Source organism: Globicephala melas, chromosome 17, assembly GCF_963455315.2.
Source record: "Globicephala melas chromosome 17, mGloMel1.2, whole genome shotgun sequence".
In the NCBI taxonomy this organism is placed as follows: domain Eukaryota; kingdom Metazoa; phylum Chordata; class Mammalia; order Artiodactyla; family Delphinidae; genus Globicephala; species Globicephala melas.
In genome coordinates, this window is record NC_083330.1 from 64,701,878 (window position 1) to 64,725,592 (window position 23,715).

General features: G+C 44.8%; 1 protein-coding gene across 1 annotated transcript in view; it reads left to right on the top strand.

The window, feature by feature from the left end:
* FER1L6 (fer-1 like family member 6) overlaps nt 1-23,715 on the top strand; it is a 177,164-nt gene that overhangs the window by 112,978 nt on the left and 40,471 nt on the right. Inside the window, exons 21-24 of the mRNA XM_030875740.2 lie at nt 12,776-12,910; nt 15,373-15,522; nt 22,735-22,845; nt 23,109-23,270. Coding sequence (XP_030731600.1) covers nt 12,776-12,910; nt 15,373-15,522; nt 22,735-22,845; nt 23,109-23,270 — 558 coding nt within the window. The remainder of the gene's footprint in view (nt 1-12,775; nt 12,911-15,372; nt 15,523-22,734; nt 22,846-23,108; nt 23,271-23,715) is intronic.

Consider the following 23,715-nt stretch of genomic DNA (forward strand, 5'->3'; position numbering starts at 1 on the left):
ATGGTTGTTAGCATTTGCCTTATGTATTGAGGTGCTCCTATGTTGGGTGCATAAACATTTATAATTGTTATATCTTCTTCTTGGATTCATCCTTTGATCATTGTGTAGTGTCCCTCCTTATCTCTTGTAACAGTCTTTATTTTAAAGTCTATTTTATCTGATACGAGTATTACTGCTCCAGCTTTCTTTTGTTTTCCATTTGCATGGAATATCTTTTTCCATCCCTTCACTTTCAGTATATATGTATCCCTAGGTCTGAAGTGGGTCTCTTGTAGACAGCATATATATGGGTCTTGTTTTTGTATTCATTCAGCCAGTCTGTGTCTTTTGGTTGGGGCATTTAATCCATTTACATTCAAGGTTATTATCAATATGTATGTTCCTATTACCATTTTCTTAATTGTTTTGGGTTTGTTTTTGTGGGTCTTTTTCTTCTCTTGTGTATCCCGCTTAGAGAAGTTTCTTTAGTATTTGTTGTAAAGTTGGTTTGGTGGTGCTGAATTCTCTTAGCTTTTGTTTGCCTGAAAAGCTTTTGACTTCTCCATTGAATCTGAATGAGATCCTTGCTGGGTGGAGTCATCTTCGTTGGAGGTCTTTCTCTTTCATTACTTTAAGTATATCCTGCCACTCCTTTCTGGCCTGCAGAGTTTCCACTGAAAAATCAGCTGATAACCTTATGGGGATTCCTTTGTATGTTATTTTTTGTTTTCCCCTTGCTGCTTTTTATATTTTTTCTTTGAATTTAATTTTTGTTAGTTTGATTAATATGTGTCTTGGTGTGTTTATCCTGTATGGGAGTCTCTGTGCTTCCTGGACTTGGGTGACTATTTCCTTTCCCATGTTAGGGAATTTTTCCACTATAATCCCTTCAAATATTTTCTCAGACCCTTTCTTTTTCTCTTCTTCTCTGGGACCCCTATAATTCAAATGTTGGTGTGTTTAGTGTTGTCCCAGAGGCCTCTGAGATTGTCTTCAGTTCTTTTTATTCTTTTTTCTTTATTCTGCTCCTTGGCAGTTATTTCCACCATTTTGTCTTCCAGCTCACTTATTCGTTCTTCTGCCTCCATTATTCTGTTATTGATTCCTTCTAGTGTATTTTTCATTTCAGTTATTGTGTTTTTCATCTCTGTTTGTTCTTTAGTTCTTCTAGATCTTTGTTAAACATTTCTTGTATTTTCTCAATCCATGATTCCATTCTATTTCTGAGATTCTGGATCATCTTTACTATCATTACTCTGAATTCTTTTTCAGGTAGATTGCCTATTTCCTCTTCATTTATTTGGTCTTAATAAAAACCTTTATTAGGTTTTTACCTTGCTCCTTCATCTGTGACATATTTTTGTGCCATCTCAATTTTTTTTTTTTTATGAGTCGGATTGTGTTCCTGTTTTACTGGTTGTTTGGCCTGAGGCTTCCAACACTGGAATTTGTAGGCTATTGGGTAGAGGTGGGTCTTTTTGCTGAGATGAGGAACTCAGTGAGACCTCACTCCAATGAATATTCTCTGGGGTCTGAGGTTCTCTGTGAGTCCAGTGGTTTGGACTCGAAGCTCCCACCGCAGGAGCTTCCGCCTGACCCCGGGCTCGCAAATCAAGATCCCGCAAGCCACGTGGGGTGGCAAAAAAAAAAAGAGAGATTGGTTCAAGATGGCGGAGTAGAAGGACGTGCGCTCACTCCCTCTTGCGAGAGCACTGGAATCACAACTAACTGCTGAACAATCATCGACAGGAAGACACTGGAAATCACCAAAAAAGATATCCCACAACCAAAGACAAAGGAGAAGCCACAATGAAACGGTAGGAGGGGCACAACCACAATAAAATCAAATCCCATAACTGCTCAGTGGGTGACTCACAAACTGGAGAACACTTATACCACAGAAGTCCACCCACTGGAGTGAAGGTTCTGAGCCCCACGTCAGGCTTCCCAACCTGGGGGTCCAGCAACGGGAGGAGAAATTCCTAGAGAATCAGACTTTGAAGGCTAGTGGTATTTGACTACAGGACTTCGACAGGACTGGGGAAAACAGAGACTCCACTCTTGGAGGGCACACACAAAGTAGTGTGTGCATCAGGACCCAGGGGAAGGAGCAGTGACCCCATAGGAGACTGAACCAGAGCTACCTGCTAGTGTTGGAGGGTCTCCTGCAGAGGCGGGGGGGTGGCTGTGTCTCACCGTGAGGACAAGGACACTGGCAGCAGAAGTTCTGGGAAGTACTCCTTGGCGTGAGCCCTCCTAGAGTCCGCCATTAGCCCCACCAAAGAGCTGGGTAGGCTCCAGTGCTGGGTCCCCTCAGGCCAAACAATCAGCAGGGAGGGAACCCAACCCCACCCATCAGCAGACAAGCAGAGTAAAGTTTTACTGAGCTCTGTGCACCAGAGCAACACCCAGCTCTATCCACCACCAGTCCCTCCCATCAAGAAACTTACACAAGCCTCTTAGATAGCCTCATCCACCAGAGGGCAGACAGCAGAAGCAAGAAGAGCTACAATCCTGCAGCCTGTAGAACAAAAACCACATTCACAGAAAGATAGACAAGATGAAAAGGCAGAGGGCTATGTACCAGTTGAAGGAACAAGATAAAACCCCAGAAAAACAACTAAATGAAGTGGAGATAGGCAACCTTCCAGAAATAGAATTCAGAATAACGATAGTGAACATGATCCAGGACCTCAGAAAAAGAATGGAGGCAAAGATTGAGAAGATGCAAGAAATGTTTAACAAAGATCTAGAAGAATTAAAGAACAAACAAATAGAGATGAACAATATAATAACTGAAATGAAAAATACACTGGAAGGAATCAATAGCAGAATAACTGAGGCAGAAGAATGGGTAAGTGACCTGGAAGACAGAATGGTGGAATTCACTGCCGTGGAACAGAATAAAGAAAAAAGAATGAAAAGAAATGAAGACAGCCTAAGAGACCTCTGGGACAACATTAAACACAACATTTGCATTATAGGAGTCCCAGAAGGAGAAGAGAGAGAGAAAGGACCGGAGAAAATATTTGAAGAGATTATAGTCAAAAACTTCCCTAACATGGGAAAGGAAATAGCCACCCAAGTCCAGGGAGCACAGAGAGTCCCAGGCAGGATAAACCCAAGGAGAAACATGCCAAGACACATAGTAATAAAACTGGCAAAAATTAAAGACAAAGAAAAATTATTGAAAGCAGCAAGGGAAAAATGACAAATAACATACAAGGGAACTCCCATAAGGTTAACAGCTGATTTTTCAGCAGAAACTCTACAAGCCACAAGGGAGTGGCATGACATATTTAAAGTGATGAAAGGGAAGAACCTACAACCAAGATGACTCTACCCGGCAAGGATCTCATTCAGATTCAATGGAGAAATCAAAAGCTTTACAGACAAGCAAAAGCTAAGAGACTTCAGCACCACCAAACCAGCTCTACAGCAAATGCTAAAGGAACTTCTCTAAGTAGGAAACACAAGAGAAGAAAAGGACGTACAAAAACAAACCCATAACAATTAAGAAAATGGTAATAGGAACATACATATTGATAATTACCTTAAACGTGAATGGATTGAATGCTCCAACCAAAAGACACAGGCTCACTGAATGGGTACAAAAACAAGACCCATACATATGCTGTCTACAAGAGACCCACTTCAGACCAAGGGACACATACAGACTGAAAGTGAGGGGATGGAAAAAGATATTCCATGCAAATGGAAATCAAAAAAAAGCTGGAGTAGCAATACTCATATCAGATAAAATAGACTTTAAAAAAAAGAATGTTACAAGAGACAAGGAAGGACAGACACTACATAATGATCAAGGGATCAATCCAAGAAGATATAACAATTATATATGCACCCAACATAGGAGCACCTCAATACATAAGGCAACTGCTAACAGCTATAAAAGAGGAAATTGACAGTAACACAATAATAGTGGGGGACTTTAACACCTCACTTCCACCAATGGACAGATCACCTAAACAGAAAATTAATAAGGAAACACAAGCTTTAAATGACACAATAGACCAGATAGATTTAATTGATGTTTATAGGATATTCCATCCAAAAACAGCAGATTACACTTTCTTCTCAAGTGCACATGGAACATTCTCTAGGATAGATCACATCTTGGGTCACAAATCAAGCCTCAGTAAATTTAAGAAAATTGAAATCATATCAAGCATCTTTTCTGACCACAACACTACGAGATTAGAAATCAATTACAGGGAAAAAAACATAAAAAACCCAAAGACATGGAGGCTAAAAAATACGTTACTAAATAAGAGATCAATGAAGAAATCAAAGAGGAAATCAAAAAATACCTAGAGACAAATGACAACAAAAACATGATGATCCAAAACCTATGGGAAGCAGCAAAAGTAGTTCTAAGAGGGAAGTTTATAGCAATACAAGCCTACCTCAAGAAACAACAAACATCTCAAATAAACAATCTAACCTTACACCTTAAAGAACTAGAGAAGAACAAACAAAACCCAAAGTTAGTAGAAGGAAAGAAATCATAAAGATCAGAGCAGAAATAAATGAAATAGAAACAAAGAAAATAATAGCAAAGATCAATAAAACTAAAAGCTGGTTCTTTGAGAAGATAAAAAAAATTGATAAACCTTTAGCCAAACTCATCAAGAAAAAGAGGGAGAGGACTCAAATCAATAAAATTAGAAATGAAAAAGGAGAAGTTACAACAGACACTGCAGAAATACAAAGCATCCTAAGAGACTACTACAAGCAACTCTATGCCAATAAAATGGACAACCTGGAAGAAATGGACAAATTCTTAGAAAGGTATAATCTTCCAAGACTCAACCAGGAAGAAACAGAAAATATGAACAGACCAATCACAAGTAATGAAGTTGAAACTGTGATTAAAAATCTTCCAACAAACAAAAGTCCAGGACCAGATGGCTTCACAGATGAATTCTATCAAACATGTAGAGAAGCGCTAACACCCATCCTTCTCAGATTCTTCCAAATATTGCAGAGGAAGGAACACTCTCAAACTCATTCTATGAGGCCACCATCACCCTGATACCAAAACCAGACAAAGATACTACAAAAAAAGAAAATTACAGACCAATATCACTGATGAATATAGATGCAAAATCCTCAACCAAACACTAGCAATCAGAATCCAACAGCACATTAAAAGGATCATACACCATGGTCAAGTGGGATTTATCCCAGGGATGCAAGGATTCTTCAGTATACGCAAATCAATGAATGTGATACACCATATTAACAAATTAAGGAATAAAAACCTTATGATCATCTCAATAGATACAGAAAAAGCTTTTGACAAAATTCAACACCCATTTATGACAAAAACTCTCCAGAAAGTGTGCAAAGAGGGAACCTACCTCAACATAATAAAGGCCATATACGACAAACCCACAGCCAATATCATTCTCAATGTTGAAAAACTGAAAGCATTTCCTCTAAGATCAGGAACAAGACAAGGATGTCCACTCTCACCACTCTTATTCAACATAGTTTTGGAAGTCCTAGTCATACCAATCAGAGAAGAAAAAGAAATAAAAGCAATTCAAATTGGAAAAGAAGAAGTAAACTGTCACTGTTTGCAGATGACATGATACTATACATAGAGAATCCTAAAGATGCCACCAGAACACTACTAGAGCTAATCAATGAATTTGGTAAAGTTGCAGGATACAAAATTAATGCACAGAAATCTCTTGCATTCCTATACACTAATGATGAAAACTCTGAAAGAGAAATTAAGGAAACACTCCTATTTACCCTTGCAACAAAAAGAATAAAATACCTAGGAATAAACCTACCTAGGGAGACAAAAGACCTGTATGCAGAAAACTATAAGAAACTGATGAAAGAAATTAAAGATGATACCAACAGATGGAGAGATATACCACGTTCTTGGATTGGAAGAATATCATGAAAATGACTCTACTACCCAAAGCAATCTACAGATTCAATGCAATCCCTATCAAATTACCAATGGCATTTTTTACAGAACTAGAACAAAAAATCTTAAAATTTGGAGACACAAAAGACCCTGAATAGCCAAAGCAGTCTTGAGGGAAAAAAGCAGAGCTGTAGGAATCAGACTCCCTGACTTCAGACTATACTACAAATCTACAGTAATCAAGACAATATGGTACTGGCATAAAAACAGAAATATAGATCAATGGAACGGGATAAAAAGCCCAGAGATAAACCCATGCACCTATGGTCAATAATCTATGACAGAGGAGGCAAGGATATACAATGGAGAAAAAGCAGTCTCTGTAAAAGTGGTGCTGGGAAAACTGGACAGCTACATGTAAAATAATGAAATTCGAACACTCCCTAACACCATACAAAAAAATAAACTCAAAATGGATTAGAAACCTAAATGTAAGACTGTACACTATAAAACTCTTAGAGGAAAACACAGGAAGAACACTCTTTGACATAAATCACCACAAAATCTTTTTTGATCCACCTCCTAGAGTAATGGAAATAAAAACAAAAGTAAACAAATGGGACCTAATGAAACTTAAAAGCTTTTGCACAGCAAAGGAAACCATAAACAAGATGAAAAGACAACCCTCAGAATGGGAGAAAATATTTGCAAATGAATCAGCAGACAAAGGATTAATCTCCAAAATATATAAACAGCTCATGAAGCTCAATATTAAAGAAACAAACAACCCAATCCAAAAATGGGCAGAAGACCTAAATAGACATTTCTCCAAAGAAGACATACAGATGGCCAAGAGGCACATGAAAAGCTGCTCAACATCACTAATTATTAGAGAAATGCAAATCAAAACTACAATGAGGTATCACCTCACACCAGTTAGAATGGGCATCATCAGAAAATCTACAAACAACAAATGCTGGAGAGGGTGTGGAGAAAAGGGCACCCTCTTGCACTGTTGGTGGGAATGTAAATTGATACAGCCACTATGGAGAACAGTATGGAGGTTCCTTAAAAATCGAAAAATAGAATTACCATGTGACCCAGCAACCCCACTACTGGGCATATACCCAGAGAAAACCATAATTCAAAAAGACACATGCACCCCAATGTTCATTGCAGCACTATTTACAATAGCCAGGTCATGGAAGCAACCTAAATGCCCATCGACAGACGAATGGATAAAGAAGATGTGGTACATGTATACAATGGAATATTACTCAGCCATAAAAAGGAACGAAATTGGGTCATTTGTAGAGACGTGGATGGATCTAGAGTCTGTCATACAGAGTGAAGTAAGTCATTAAGAGAAAAACATATATCGTATATGAATGCATATATGTGGAACAGAAAAATGGTACAGATAAACTGGTCTGCAGGGCAGAAATAGAGACACAGATATAGACAACAAACGTATGGACATCAAGTGGGGAAAGTGGTGGGGTGTGTGTGTGTGATGAACTGGGAGATTGGGATTGACATGTATACACTAATATGTATAAAATAGATAACTAATAAGAACCTGCTGTATAAAAAATAAAATAAAATTCAAAAATTCAAGAAAAAAGAGAACAATAACAAAGTAAAAATGCTTTGTTATTGTTAGGAAACTAACAGATATGTTAGAAAGAATGTAAAAATAAAATTATAGATTAATCAGCAACTGGAAGGTACATCAGTACCACAATAGTAAAAAAAAGAGGAGGAGGTAAAAGAAAAGAAAAGGGGGGGTTTGGGCCTCCCTGGTGGCGCAGTGGTTGAGAGTCCGCCTGCTGATGCGGGGGACACAGGTTTGTGCCCCGGTCCGGGAAGATCCCACAGGCTGTAGAGCGGCTGGGCCCGTGAGCCATGGCCGCTGAGCCTGCGCGTCCGGAGCCTGTGCTCCGCAACGGGAGAGGCCACAACAGTGAGAGGCTCGTGTACCGCAAAAAAAAAAAAAAAAAAAAAAAAGGGGGGGGGGTTTGTGGAGGGCGGAGCCTAAGCAAGGGCGAGGTTTGGGCAGTCGGCGGGGCCAATGCTCAGGACGCACAGGGCCCGAAAGGCCCTGGGGCCTGTGGGGAGTGGGGCTTAGGCTGAAGGAACAGAAGGGGCCCAGCCGTGCCCCCCACCGTGGCCTCAGAGGACAGGGGACCTCACCTGGGGACCCAGCAGGCTTCCTGGGCTCGAGTGGGCGGGGCAAACGCCCTCCTCTCCTCTCCTGCTCCTCCTGTCTGGGGTCTGGGAGGGCCCCTCCCGACTGCCTGTCCTGATCTCCCCGGCCTCCCTCCTATGCCCCCAGGACCAGTACGGCCAGTGGGGAAGGGGGAACCTTGGAGGGCAGGGGACCGGCCTGGGAGCTCAGCAGGCTCCCTGGGCCCGAGTGGGCGGGGCCATTGCCCTCCGCTCTTTCCCGCTGCCCCCCAGGGCCCCTCTCCAGCCTGTGTCTCCTGATCGCCCCCCCCCCCATGCTCCCAAGGACCCACGCGGCCTGGTGGGGCCTTGGAGCAGGGGGAACCAGCTTGGGAGCTCAGCAGGCTCCCCAGGCCCTCCGCTCCTCTCCCTCTCCTCCCGGAGACTCCCTCTCACCTGCCTCTCCTGATCTCCCCGGCCTCAGGGGCGCCGATCTTGTCTGGCCTCCACTTCTTCTCCCCCCTCCGTCCCCCTCTGTCCTACCGGTTCACTCTGGGGTCCCTCCTGTCTCCTTGGGGGTCAGAGTTTCCCACCAGCGGCCGGCAGGCGCCCTAGTTGTGTGGAGACGCTGACCCCACGTCTTCCCACGCCGCCATCTTCCGGACTCCGCTCCTGCACAGTGCACGATGCAGTGGAGCTCGGCAGTTCTCTGCAGACGAATCAGCCACACTGTGATAAACCCCATAGTACTGCACCTCCAGGGGCCACAGGGAGAGAGGGGTTAGCTCTGCCTGGGAGGGAAGTCGGGAGAGACATCAGAGGGAAGGTGACTGAGCATGAGAACGAGAAGACTTCAGACTCCTTTCTCCTCCCTGTGATTTAAGAGGTAGTACATAGCGCGGTGGTTAAGAGTATAGACTCTAGAGCCGTAGTGCCTGGGTTCAGGTCTGAGCCCTTCCATTTATCGGCTGTGTGACAGCAAAATCCTCTTTGTCCTCAATTTCTTCATCTGTAAAATAGAGATGGTGATATTGTATATGCCTCCCAGAGGGTGAGACACCCAGTACAGTGCCTTGTTTGTAACAGCTCCTGTGTGACTGCGTTATTATTGCCATTGAGGCTTCCCACCAAAAACAAAGGGGATTCTCAAAAGGGGGATCCCTGGGACTTCCCTGGCGCTCCAGTGGTTAAGACCTCGAGCTTCCAGTTCAGGGGGCACAGGTTTGAGCCCTGGTCGCGGAACGAAGATCCTGCATGCCACACAGTGTGGTTAAAAAAAGGGGGGGGGGGCGGGCGGAATCCCTGGAGGCCTCCTCTGCCTGCACAGCTGTGGCGTTCCAAGCCCTCAGAGGTGATCTCAGGACTCTGGGTGGGGTCGGGGCTTTGAGTGAGCTCCCTTGGCTCCTATGTAGTTCTCCTTCTAGTTTGCAACTCCACACAGTATATTCATTTGATTTAGATGCATATCTCAAAGGAACATGACATTTGTTTATCAAATAATCATTTGAAAGGGAAAACAAGTTCTGTTGAACCCTGGACTTTACCTCCATACTTTTGTACCGAGTACATAATTTTTGCTAATGATAGCTGTCATTTATTTAAAAACTCCCTCTGTGACAGGCATGATGCTAAGCATTTTATATGCATTTTTGGTTACGTCTAACTGCAAGCCCAAAGTGGGTATTATTAGTGTCCTCATTCTGCAGACGAGGAAGGTACGGCTTGGAGACCTTTATTTAGAAGATGGTAGAGTCAAGATGGATACCCAGGTTGGTCCAATTCCAAAGTTATTTTGCTTAACCACTCTGCTTCCGTTTTGGTAAGAAAGGGTTCCGGTTTCTCTCTCCTGTTTCAGTGTGTGCTGCCTCGGAGGGACTGATCTGTGTGTGACATGCCCCACTCGTGCATTCTTCAAGGTGGGGAAGGCTGAGCCTGGGGGCCCTGCAGTCATAGCTGAGCTGGTCCACCCTTCACCTGGTAGCACTTCTCTGAATGGACCACGTGTTGCTCAAGGAGAACTATCTCTGAAGGGAGGGTCCTGCAGCCAATCCTTTATGAGTGACTTAATGCTACGAAATCTTTCAGGAGGGGAACCACTGATGACGTGGATCTTGGAAATCTTGTGATGATAGGATAAAGGGAAAGGGAGACAGCTCCCAAAGAGAAATGTTTTGGGGATAGAAAGGGAGAAGGACTATGTGGTAAGAGGGAGGCTTAGAAGAGAAGGACAGGGGATCTTAGAGGGTGGGGGGCATGGAAGCTGAGATTTCAAGCAGTCAGACTGACTCTGAGTCCTGAGGACACCAGTGGTCTCTTGTTAGATACGAGTTACCCTGGTGACCAACGCTGGCACATGGTAGGTATTCAGTAAATGTTTACTTATTTATAAATGAGTGTGGCTGGGGTGGAGGGGGGTGGACAAAAAGCACTTACTGAGCACCTACTGTATGCCAGGCACTTAAAAAGCTTTATCTTAGACAGTGGTCATAACAACTTTACAAGGTGGGTACTAACCCCACTGAAATGAGTAAGACTAAGGATCAGAGAGGTTAAATCACCTGCCCAAGTTGGACATAGGCAGGTGGTGACACTAGGGTTCCATTACAGGGGGTCTCTGATTCTAAAGCCACGCTCCATCCATGGTATCTCACTTCTTCTTAAAAGCATTAAATTTAAGTGTTACCATAATCTCTCCAACAATGTCACCGAACAAGTTTATAAAGCACAACTCCATAAGGAAGCCCCGAGGAAATGAGGTGAGCTGTACTCACCTTGGCAGAGAAGTGGGACAATGTATTTTGTTTGGATGAACGTTTCAGTACTTCTCGAAGGTAGCCACATCGTCCTTTTAATCATGGGACAGGCCAAAATCCACTCATTTAGTCATGCAAGTAGCTACTGAATACCTGCTAAGCACAGGATGCTGTGTTAGTGCCTAATACTGAGCCTAGCACTTTGAAGGAATAAATATATGATGAATGAAAGAATGAATGCTGGCCTCTGGAATCTTATCAAGTGGCAGTTATAGCCCAAAGTGCCAAGGAAGCCATCAGAATATTTCTGTAGGAAAGATGCTGTGAGAATCATAAATTGCTTTGGTGTCACACTGTTGGGTACAGGTTACAAAAAAGATCACATTTCTATTTTCAAAAGCAACATAAAAACACACAGTTCTTTGTGATGTCAGTCACCGACACAGGGGAACTTTGCATTGCAATGCCTTAACTGCTGTTCATAGGTTGGTTGAAGCCATTCTCTTCCTGTCCAAAAAATCAAGATTTTCTCTGAAACGTTATGTTCAAAACCTCACTGTGTCTGAGGCATAAAATACTCTAAAGGCAAAAAGCAAGGAAGGAAGGAAATTGTGGAACGCATATTTTATGACTCATAAAAAAGAGCAATACAAATATTTTTTCGCAACCACAGTGCAAGTGATTTAATACCATGACTAGAAATGGCTCTTGATGTAAAGCTCTGAGATGACAGTTTTATTTGGGCTTTGGAATCTAAGCAGTAGTTAGTTCAGACCAGATCTCTCTCCAGTCCCTCCTGGAGAGAATGGTGAGAGGTAGGAGTGGAGTGCAGAGGTGGTGTGGAAATTTCCTCAGGACCCAGCAGGAGCTGTGCAGTCTGTGTTAACCTGAGAAATCACCCATTTGCCTGCACAGGAGACTGTGACTGTGGCCTCTTTCCAGGACTGGCCTCACACATGAATGCGGCAGTTTCTGCCTAGGTACAGGCACCTATCCCTGCAAGCAACCTTAGCCTTTAGCTCTATGAAACTGGCATGTTTCCAAACATCCAATTAAATAGAGGATGCAAGCTCATTACACTCTACCTTCTGAAGCTACCACCTGAATGGCCTGGCAGGGGGCTCTGAGTCACTCCTAGGTGAGCCACTCATGGTTCTGAACCAGTCATGTGGGTTGTGGTCCTTCTTTGTCCTTTGGTTTCTCCATCTGCATAATGGGTGCAGCCAACTTCCAATGTCACAATTTGCTATGGAAGAAAGAATGATGTCATGCAAAATGGTGAAGGTTATTTTGAAGACCCTGGTCAGGTCAATGCAGTCGAATAAATATCCACGAAACAGTAGAATTGCATGTGAGGAATATTCGATTGAAAATCCACTTTCGAGTATTTGATGGCGAAATTTTATTTGTTCACAGTGAAGAATCACTAGATCTTCCCCATTCTCAGTTTGCCCTTTCATAAAATGGAGATAATATGAGCATCTACTTGGTGAGGATGGTTGACCTTAGTAGCCTGGGCTTTGGTGCCAGATGACCTGGGTTGAATCCCAGTTCTGCCATGTGCCGGCTCTGGGCAAGTGAGCCTTGGTTTACATTTCTCCCTCCCAGAATTGTTGGGAAGTTTCAGCAAGACAGTGTATGTGAAGTACCGCAGCCTGTACACAGTACGTGCTCAATAAAGGGTAGCTGGTGTTATCATCACAGCACTACTGTGAGGATCGAATTGGAATTATGCTTGCAAGTAGGGTGGTAATCAGGTGGGAGTTCTACTCATGAAGCTTATATAAGCTCCTCCAGGGAAGGGAATCTGCATCCCTAGCATCCGATACTCAGTAGCACATCAGTTTCCGTCGTTGCTTGAATGTTGAATAAGTGAGCAATGGTGATGAGAATGTGTCCTCTTTACCCTTCACGGAGCCCCCTCCAACCCAGTCGAGCGATGTTTTGCTTTTCTTTTGGCCCCAACTTCCAGGTCATTTCCCAGACCCTCTCCCCCACCTGGAACCAGATGCTGCTGTTCAATGACCTGGTGCTGCACGGAGACCCGAAGGAACTGGCAGGATCCCCGCCGTTAGTGGTGGTGGAGCTGTATGACAGTGACGCAGTGGTGAGTGTCCCAGGGCTGCACTAACTGTGCCTTGCTAAAAACTCCCTGTTCAACTAACTTCCTTTATTTAACCAGCCTGTGACTATGCCCAGAGGCAGTCCTCACCTGGGAAACACTGATCTACAGAATCTGGGAAATGGATGATGACCATTTGCTTTACTGAAGGGTTTTTTGCTTAGATTTCCCTTTGGATTGCAATTTAAATAGAATCTGCTTCACAAAAGTTCAGTCCACATATACTTCTTCAGGAATATAATTATTATACCCAGCCCCCAGTTCTATACCTTATTGCTGCTTATAAAAATGTCCATGCCTTTTGAAAATAGCAGGTTTTTACTGATTTCGCCTGGTTGGAAGGAATGGATATATTGTCACTGATTCAGCATTTGTAACTGGGCCTTTTTTTTCTTCTTTGTTTGTTGCTTCCAAGCCCTGAAACAATGCATTCAGCTCTATCTCATTTCTGTTATGATATTAGCCAAACCTCTTTCTCTCCAAAGATGTCCGTGTCCTGAAACAGCAGATTCAAAAGCTTACTGGAGGCTTTTTTTAAAAAATTTAATTAATTAATTAATTAATTTTTGGCTGCGTTGGGTCTTCTTTGCTGCACGCAGGCTTTCTCTAGTTGTGGTGAGCGAGGGCTACTCTTCGTTGCGGTGCGCGTGCTTCTCATTGCGGTGGCTTCTCTTGTTGCGGAGCACGGGCTCTAGGCGCGAGGGCTTCAGTACTTACGGCTCGCGGGCTCTAGAGCGCGGGCTCAGTAGCTGTGGCACACGGGCTTTGTTGCTCCCTGGCACGTGGGATCTTCCCGGACCAGGGCTCGAACCCGTGTCCCCTGCGTTGGCAGGCGGGTTCTTAACCACTGCGCCACCAGGGAAGCCCCACTTTGTTAGTTTTTAAGTGTGACTGAGCTAAACCCATTTCCACCTCAACCAAGCTTCCTTCTACAGCCGGGAATGCAAATGCTTGTTTGTGAATCCAAAGGCAATGAAGTAGTGCAGGTACTAAAACCCAGCCTCAGCCAAAGAAAATGTGGGCACTGCCCTTGGACGTGGAGGTCATTTATCCAAGAGTTTTCACTCAATAAATATGTAATGAGTGCCTGCCCTGTGCCAGGGGATACAGCAGTTCTTGAGATAAATAGCAAAGCAGCCCCACGCTCCAGCCCCATGCTGCTCGTGGGGGGAATGTGGACTGAGGCTCCTGGGAGCAGGGATGAGGAAGAGGCAGGAGGTGACCCCATCAAATAGTTCTTAGAGGGCGTCCCTGGTGGCGCAGTGGTTGGGAGTCCGCCTGCCGATGCAGGGGACACGGGTTCGTGCCCCGGTCCGGGAGGATCCCACATGCTGCAGAGCGGCTGGGCCCGTGAGCCATGGCTGCTGAGCCTGCGCGTCTGGAGCCTGTGCTCCGCAACGGGAGAGGCCACAACAGTGAGAGGCCTGCGTACCGCAAAAAAAAAAAATAGGTCTTAGAGAAACTTACCTCCTACACTTACATACGAAGCTATTCTCATACGCTCTTTTACTACCGAGAACAATAGGGCAGAATTGCTCTATTACCTAAACATGCTGACCTTAGTCACCATTACCATCATCACCATCATCACCACCATCACCACCATCTTCATCACAGTACTATGGGCTGAGCACTTATTGTATACCAGTCATTGTGGAAAGCACATACATCATTACATTAATTGTCATGGCCCTATGAACAAGGCCCTATGCTCTTTTTAAAGCATGAGGTTCAAAAAAGGTTGAGTAGGGCTTCCCTGGTGGCGCAGTGGTTGAGAGTCCGCCTGCCGATGCAGGGGACACGGGTTCGTGCCCCGGTCCGGGAAGATCCCATATGCGGCCGAGCGGCTGGGCCCATGAGCCATGGCCTCTGAGCCTGCGCGTCCCGAGCCTGTGCTCCGCAACGGGAGAGGCCACAACAGTGAGAGGCCTGCGTACCACAAAAAAAAAAAAAAAAGGTTGAGTAACTGGCCCAAGTCCATAGATCTCCAAAGCAATAGATTTGGGAACTCCAACTCACGTTTGCCTGGACTCCAAACCTGTGTTCCCAGCCACAGGGGTTCCCTGCTCTGGAGATCTTCTGGAATATTTGGTGCCACCTTATTTCTCCTTTTCCCCTTCAAGTCTACCCTGGGTGATTATTTTTACTTTATTCCACTGAACTCAATACACTGAGGAAAGGGATAACCCCTAAGATCGCCTTGAGCCAGGAAGCCCCTAAGATGACCCTCTTAGGGTTTTCCCTGAGAGCCCAGATGGATTCTGCTGCTCCCCAAGGCTGTGGGAAGAGGTGAGAGGGGCTTAGCAGAAGAAGAGAGTGAGATCGTAGCAGGAGGGAGACACTGAGGCTGACAGTTTTGTGAAGATTAATTACAGAATCACACCGACGCAGATCAGAACCAGGTAGGTGACCACCAGGGACAAAACTTCATTTGTTTTCTGCCCTAGGGGAAGCCAGAATATTTGGGTGCCACCGTGGCTGCTCCTGTTGTGAAGCTCGCTGACCAGCACTATGAACCCCCCAGGCTGTGTTACCACCCCATCTTTTGCGGGAACCTTTCTGGAGGGGACCTCCTTGCTGTATTTGAACTGCTGCAGGTAAGTGAACCAGAAGTGCTATCTGCACTGGCCGTCTATCTAGTCTCCCTGGCCAGAGAAGCAGCCTCATGGGAAGGGTATGTCCATCACGTCATGCCTGGTCCCTCCCTGCTGTCCTGTGTCTGGAGACGGCTCCTTCTGGGGATCTGGGAGATGCCATTTAGGGACTCAGGTGACGGGTTATTCCCAGAGCCTCCATGCTACAAGTCAGAGTTCCAGGATGAAAGGTCCATGTGGATTTGGCCAGCAATGCTTGGGCAGCCCTATGCGTCAGACCCTGAGCTCCATACAGACCACAGGAGGATATAAAAGGGGAAGGGAGCAAACGTTTGTGGACACTCCCACGTGCCCTGTGTTGTGTTTGCTGCCTCGCGTACCTCTCATCACACTGAAACCTCCCTCAGTCCTATTGAGGTAGGGATTATGATTCCCATTTTGCAGATAGTAAACTGAAGGATTAATGTAATTGAATGACTTACTTTGTCATGCTGCTAGTCGGTGGTTGAGCTGAGAGCTGAACTTAGACCTTTAAAGCCTTCTGCTCCTTACACCGTATCACAGAGTTTCCCAAAGACATCGAGTTCTTAGTCTGTCCCACTAAGACATCGGGGAATTTATGAACATATGTCTAGGAGGACTTTTTCAGAAAGCAATGGCAGGATACTTAGGGAGGGAGGCTGAGCCTCTCAAGTCTGGCTGTCCAGTCAAGGACCAAATAGGACAGAGTGGTGACCTGGAGAGAAGTGACCAGGTGGGCCTGTATCAGGCCCTGACCATCCTCCCTGACCACCCCACTCACTGAGGGCAGCTGGCACTTAGCCTTTGGGTCAGATCAGTCCCTCTCTAGGAAAGCACATTTTCCAGAAATCCCAATTTAAAAAAATCTCTAGTAGAGAAACTAGAAGACAAACATTCCCAAGACGTAGCAAATGAGTAAGAGGGAAGGTGCTGGAGCTGGATCCCAGGAATACGGATCTCATTCCCACCACTTACTGGTTTGCGACTGTGGGTAAGCTGCTTTCTCTCTCTCTGTTTGACCTGCAAACTGGAGATGATAATTAACCTGCCTAAAGTGCCTGGCGTGGAATCAACACTCAAAAAATGCTACCTATTTTATTATTATTAATATTATTATACCATGGAATATTAAAGCAAAATATCTAGTCCTATCTGTTTATCCAGGTGAAGAAATTGAGCTGGATAGAACGGTAATGGCTCGCTGGATATGGTAGATCGGAGCCTAGAATCCAGTGTACAGATTCCCCCGAGAGCTGAAGAGGCTGAAGGGCATTAGAGGACGGGAACAGCTAGCTACGGGGTTAGACACACTTGTACTCAAATCCAAAGTGCCCAGGTGTGCGGCCTGGGAGCTGCATATGATTACAGAGATGAATTCTGAAGTGCACCCAATCAGCCTTTGACTGTCGTCTGGTTTTTGTTCCACTTGAGGAACAACTTTTTAAGGCTGGAGTGGCTGCCTTGGAGAAAGAGCAACCTCTCTCAGGGGAACTGAAGCTGGATGAGCTCTTAAAGGGACAGAGTAGCAGGATCACAGGCGTCAGCTCCAGCTCTATGATGCTTGTAGTGTAGGAGGGGAGGAGAGAAGGACTAGTGAACTCTTTGTCTTACAAATCTTAGCTTCTAGGATTCCAGGATGATCAACCAAGTGAGAGTCTAATAGAACCAGCTCTCACCAGAGGGGTGTGTGTTGCACAGAAACATGGACTGTCAGAACTGAAAGGGCTCTTCAAAATTAGCTGCTGCAGTCTTTCCTTAATTGAGAGTCCAGGTGATTTTAGACCGTCAATGAGTCAAAATCTTAGGTTGAAAAATCTTAGGTTGAAACCAGGTAGAGCATTAAATCACAGTGAATTAATGTCGAGGGAGTGTTGCCTTTTTTTCTCAGGTTTATTGAGATATAATTGACATATAACGTTGTGTAAGTTTAAGGTGGGCAACATGATAATTTGATATATGTATATATTGCAAAATGATTACCACAATAAGGTTAATGAACACATCCATCCATCACCTCACATAGTTAACCTTTTGTGTGTGTGTGTGTGTGTGTGTATGTGTGGTGTGAGAACTTTTAAGATCTACTTTCATAGCAACTTTTAAGTGTACAATACAATATTGTACCTGTAGTCACCATGCTATGCATTAGATCCCCAGAATTTATTCATCTTCAAACTGGAAGTTTGTACCCTTTGACCACCTTTACCCACTTTCCTCACCTCCCTACCCCTGGCAGCCACCAATCTACTCTCTGTTTCTGTGTTTGTTTTCTTTTTTTAGATTCCACATATACAGTACTGTCTTTCTCTTTGACTTATCTCACTTAGCGTAATGCCCTCAAGGCCCATCCATATTGTTGTAAAAGGAATTTTGCCTTTTTGGATCCTTCTAAGTACCTTTAGAAGAACGTTTCACGCCCATCTGTGTATTACATGTTTCTTAACCTGCAACCTTTCTTCTTCAGAAAGCATAGGCTTCAGCTTCAATGCCTCTAAAGAAACATCAATGTTATCTATAAGAACATTTCTCAAAGTCTGCTTCTTGGAACACTGGCCCCTCCAAACACAGTGAAAAGAAATTTTAAGAAATGCTACACATGACATATTCCAATAACATTATTTTGTTTTCGTTGGTTTTCTTTTTAAAGTTACTTTCCATTGATGGCCAGTGGTACCTGTTTTACTTAGCAACTTGAAGTTTCCTTTCTAAAAATGAAATTATATCTAATGAAAATGTTTACTAGATAATAACACAGGTGGTAAAAGTGGTAGAAGAAAGACTGATTTGGGAAAACCAGCTTGAGTACAATGCTTTCCTTTTACATGTCAGAAAGCCGAGGCTCCCGGTTTACTGGGTGGGATTCAGTCAACTGCTCTTTTCATTGCATGAAGCTTCCTGAAGGGAGTTCCCTAATCCATCAATGAGGGGCTGGACCAGCTGATCCCAACAGGCCCTCTGAGGTCCTGGCTTTCTCCCAGTTCCACGGCCCCACCTCTGATTCTCCCGCCCTCCCTCCACCGTGAGCTGGGCAGACTGGTTCGAGATACAGCTGCTTCCTGACAGTGGGGTGTCAGAGGCAAGCAACCGAAGAGACACAATTCATTAGGGTTTCATTAGGACTTCCTCTCAGTTGATTACGTGTGCAAACATTAATTTGATCATCAGCGCCACTGTCCCAGCATGTGCATCTCCTGCACTCCGGGAAGGCGGGAGCTGGAAAACGCCTTCATTTGTCACCAGTGGCTCTCAGTTTCCGTCTGTGGGTGGTTCACCTTCAGCCCGTCTGTCTCCATTACTGAAAGGCTTCCCTGTCTCAGAAGAAGGGTGCAGTACCTGGGTTCTTCAGTGCCCCAGACTGAATTCCTTACCTCCATTTTCCTCCTCTACCCAGCTAGCTGACCCTGTTTTCCCAGTCCTGGCCCACTGTCCCCCTGTTCTCCTAGACTCTCTGCCTTGAGAATTCACACTCAGCTGTAATTCTTCACTCTGGGTTTGTATCCATGGGCAAGCCAATCGTTCCAGCCCGGTGACTGTCCCTTGTTCCTGTAGACCCTCGTTCTCATCAGGATCGTTCCACTGGCCTCTTTCCTGGTCTCCTAGCTTCCTCCTCTTCCTTGTTTGCTTCATCCTCCGCATTCCTTCCAGAACGCAAGTCCACCATACCACTCTCCTCTTTAGACAGTCTGTTTCTTATCTCCAGGAGCATTTCCCAAAATCTGTATCTTTGGAACACAAGTCCCTCTAAATACAGTAAAAACAAAGTTTGGGGGCTTCCCTGGTGGCGCAGTGGTTGAGAGTCCGCCTGCCGATGCGGGGGACACGGGGTCGTGCCCCGGTCTGGGAGGATCCCACATGCCGCGGAGCGGCTGGGCCCGTGAGCCCCGGCCACTGGGCCTGCGCGTCCGGAGCCTGTGCTCCGCAACGGGAGAGACCACAGCAGTGAGAGGCCTGTGTATTGCAAAAAAAAAAAAAAAAAAAGTTTGGGAAATTCTTCATATTATGTCCCTCTTGGGACTTTGAAATGCCCGTTACCATAGTAAAGACTCTGAGAAGTCAGCTATAAAGAAACTTTTGAAATTTCTTTCTTTTTTGAAATTCAACATTTCCCAAGTGTTTGTGAGTACAAATATTTTCTTTTTGCATGGTAACTCTTAATATTTCATGAAAAGAAAATCTAGCCCATAGGAGAATGTCAGATTTCCATAGCTTAGCATTTAAGCTCTCCCCAAATTAATTTGTCTTCAAACTGCCTTTTCCGGCTCACATTTCAGCACAGTTACTCTGCACGTACTGTGGCCTCTTTACAGCAGACTATTCTGAATTCTCAGACCTCAGCGCACAGATGTGCTTCTCTGCTTTTGGCCACGCTGTCACCCTATTTCGAAATGTCTCCCTGCTCTGCCGACTCCACCCCCTGCACTCTATTTACCTATTTAGGAAACTGATCATCCTCACAGTTCAGGACAAGAGTTGCCTCCTCCAGGCAGCTTCCCCTCCCCCACCTCAGTCAAATGTTTTCTCCTCTTCCATCCTACGTCACTTTGCCTCTTTTTCTATTTAATCCAGGCTTTTATTTTTAGGATTTATTTATTTATTTTTATTTTTGGCTGCATTGGGTCTTAGTTGCAGCATGCAGGATCTTCCTTACGGTGCCTGGGCTTCTCTCTAGTTGTGGCGTGTGGGTTTTCGCTTCTCTAGTTGAGGTGCACGAGCTCAGTAGTTGTGGCGTGCAGGCTTAGTTGCCCCGCGGTATGTGGGATCTTTCTTCCCTGACCAGGGGTCAAACCAACGTCCCCTGCATTGTAAGGCAGATTCTTTGCCACTGGACCGCCAGGGAAGTCCCAAATCTAGGCTTTGATAAAGGCAATTGTTTACAGCTTGTCTCCCTTAATCTGTAAATTTTTTCAAGGCAGAGGCCCCAAGACGAACAAAACATATGGTACTTTTTTTTTTTTTTTTTTTGCGGTAAGTGGGCCTCTCACTGTTGCGGCCTCTCCCGTTGCGGAGCACAGGCTCCGGACGCGCAGGCTCAGCGGCCATGGCTCACGGGCCCAGCCGCTCCGCGGCATGTGGGATCTTCCCGGACCGGGGCACGAACCCGTGTCCCCTGCATCGGCAGGCGGACTCTCAACCACTGCGCCACCAGGGAAGCCCACGTATGGCACTTTTAAAAGCACATCCAGAGGCACCATCCCATCCTGTGCCACCATCACAGCTGTTTTTGTGGCTTTACGTTTGGAGCCACAGGAGCAATTAGCTTTCTCAGGGAGGCGATGTTTTGCAGCCTGGATCGCTCACCTCCTCGCCGCCAGGCAGTGTTCACCTCACCTTTTCCCGGCTCCTTGATCTGGTTTGGTTCCTTCTGCGGCTTCATTATCTTGAGCCTACTTGGCATTCGCAGTGACTGCTGTCTTCTTTTTCTGGGCTTGCTTATAATTAACTGAACCACATCTGCCGATGCCAGCTAGAATATGTCTGTGAAAAAGAAATGGTGATATGTTTGTGCTTTACAGGTTTTGATGGGCAAATAGGCTTTTTCGAGCATACAGAGCTAATGTGTGTCAGCCAATAAACATTTATCAAGACCTCACTGGTTTTGGAGCATTACCTGAGAGTCTGAGAATAATGAAGTAAACAAAGGCTTCCTCTTGGCCAAGTCAGGCAAACTCCCCCAGCGAGGAAAACCTCATGCTCCAGAGCAATGTTTAATAGAACATCTGGCTCCTGAGGGACTTGAAGGGTCAGCTGGCCCAATATCTGAGGTCCAGAGAGGGAAAGGGACTCATGCAGGGTCACACAGCAGAGCCTGGTTTCTGGGCTCAGTCCACTAGTTTCTGCACTAAGCCTCCAGAGAGGACACACTGTGTTCCAAGGACTGAAGATTAGGAGAATGGCCACAGTGGCCGGGACCAAATCAGGGGTGGCTTCTTGAAAGGTGTACGTGTTGAGCCAGGTCTTGAAGGTAATGTGGAGTGGCCCACAAATGAGAAAGGCCCTTTCCTTAGGAGACTTTCTAAGTCCTCTGTGTGAGATTTCAATAAAGCATAGCAATTGTCCTCTTGCGGTTTTGTCAACTCCAAATGCACAGGAAATAACACCTTTTCCTGGAGGGCTGCCTTCAAAAGACTTCATTTTCTGTTTTACTGATTATGACTAGTCTCTATGTGATTAAATCAATCTCTTGTAGTGCACAGTGGGAGGATAGTTAAGTCTCAGAGGTTTGGAATCTGATCAGAGACGCTTCTCTATTCTATGGCTGTAATTCCCCTGTCATTTCTTTTTTTTTGACTGAATATATATATACTTTAATGACAGAAAAAAATTAGATTTCAGCCATTTGTAAAATACTTGAATTTATCCTACATACTCAAAACATTCAACCATTACTTTACCACTCATAATTTTTCAGTTATTATTTAATGTCTGTAGGTTTACTTATTTCCTATTTCTATAATATCTGCAAACATTTAGATACCAGAGATATTTTTTAAATGTTTAATCCTATATATTTACTGCTTATATTCTTTAATGAATAAATGATCTGCAAAGGTGTTACTAGAATTGTTTGCTTCCAATAATGTCAGATAACATTCAAAACACTTCAGAGGTTTAAAATCCTACAGAGTATATTTTTCTGACCACTCTGTAAATCACGCAGTACTTCTACAACAACACCATAAATTCAGAAATTAAGGAGACTACTTCTAAATTACCCAGAAGGTAAAGAATAAGTATGAAGGATATTAGAAAATATTATGAATTGAAAACTTGCTTTTCCAAAATTTTAATATGAAGCTTTAAAATTAATTTATTGTTCTTTTTAAACTTTAGATAAGTGTTTATGTAATTAATTTTCAAGAAAGAATGAAAAGAATGAAATACAATGAGGTTATGAGGATCTATCTGTCTTTTTTTCCTCTCCTCTATACTGTGAGCTCGCTGAAAGCTTATGAAACTATTAATTTGTGACACGTTGTGAGTGCTCACTAAATGTTGATTACCCTTGGGAACGAATGCATTTGTAAATTAAGAAATTATTCACTGTGACAAAATGCATCATCTTGATTTACATTTTAAGCTGGAAACATTCCTTTGGTTAAAACAGTGACAGTCTTTCCAATGAGGTCATTGTGTGGCAGCGTTCATTTTCCTTACCTCTCCCAATGTCTAACCAGCGCTTGATCTGTGTGGTAGGTCCCTGCGTCTGGGCTGCAAGGGCTCCCTCCCCTCGACCCACCCGATGTCACCCAGATCTACCCTGTTCCTGCCAGCATCCGGCCAGTGCTGAGTAAATACCAAGTGGAGGTATGGGGCCCGGAAGGACTGGGTTGTTCTTTGGGACTAAAGGGCACTGGTGCTTTGCAATCATGCCTGCACTGTGTCAGGGGACTTGAGGGGTGGGAAGGAGACGTGGCTGATCGGACGGAGCCACAGGGAGCTGCCCCATCCTTTCCTGGAAGAACATCCTGTGGTTCTCAGGCTGGCACAGCTGACGTTCCCACACCTGAGCCACACCTGCTGGCGCCTCCCTGGGCCTTTGTGTGGCAGCCCTGCCATCCTCTCTTCAGGTTCTCTTCTGGGGAGTCCGGGAAATGAAGAAGGTGCAGCTCCTCTCGGTGGATCGTCCCCAGGTCCTCATCGAGTGTGGCGGGCATGGAGTCAAGTCCTGTGTGATCCAGAGCTACCAGAACAACCCAAACTTCAGCGTCCAGGCAGATGCTTTCGAAGTGGTGCGGGTCTCTCCCCTCCCCTGCCCCACCCGCTCATTCCCTTCATCTCCATAGATGCGACCCACTCCTTCCAGAACCTGACTTGGGGAGATGTTTCAGAGTTTCAGGTGCCCCACTACTCACAAGAAAGAACAGTTTAATTCAGTAAAAAGCCAGAATTGCAGAATGGGATAAAACAGACTTTTGTTGTTGTTTTGTTTTTAAAGGTTCTGGGTGTAGATCGTATAGTAAATCAAAGAAGGTGACAGTGGTTCCCAAAGTGTGGCCCCCAGTTTATCAGCATCACCTGGGAACTTATTATAAATGCAGAGTCTCAGGCCCTGCCCCAGAACTACTGAACCAGAGACTGTTGGGACTGGGGGATAGGGCCCAGACACCTCTGGTTTGACAAGCCCTGCAGGTGACTCTGATACACACTGGAGTTTGGGAACCACTGGCCTGGAAG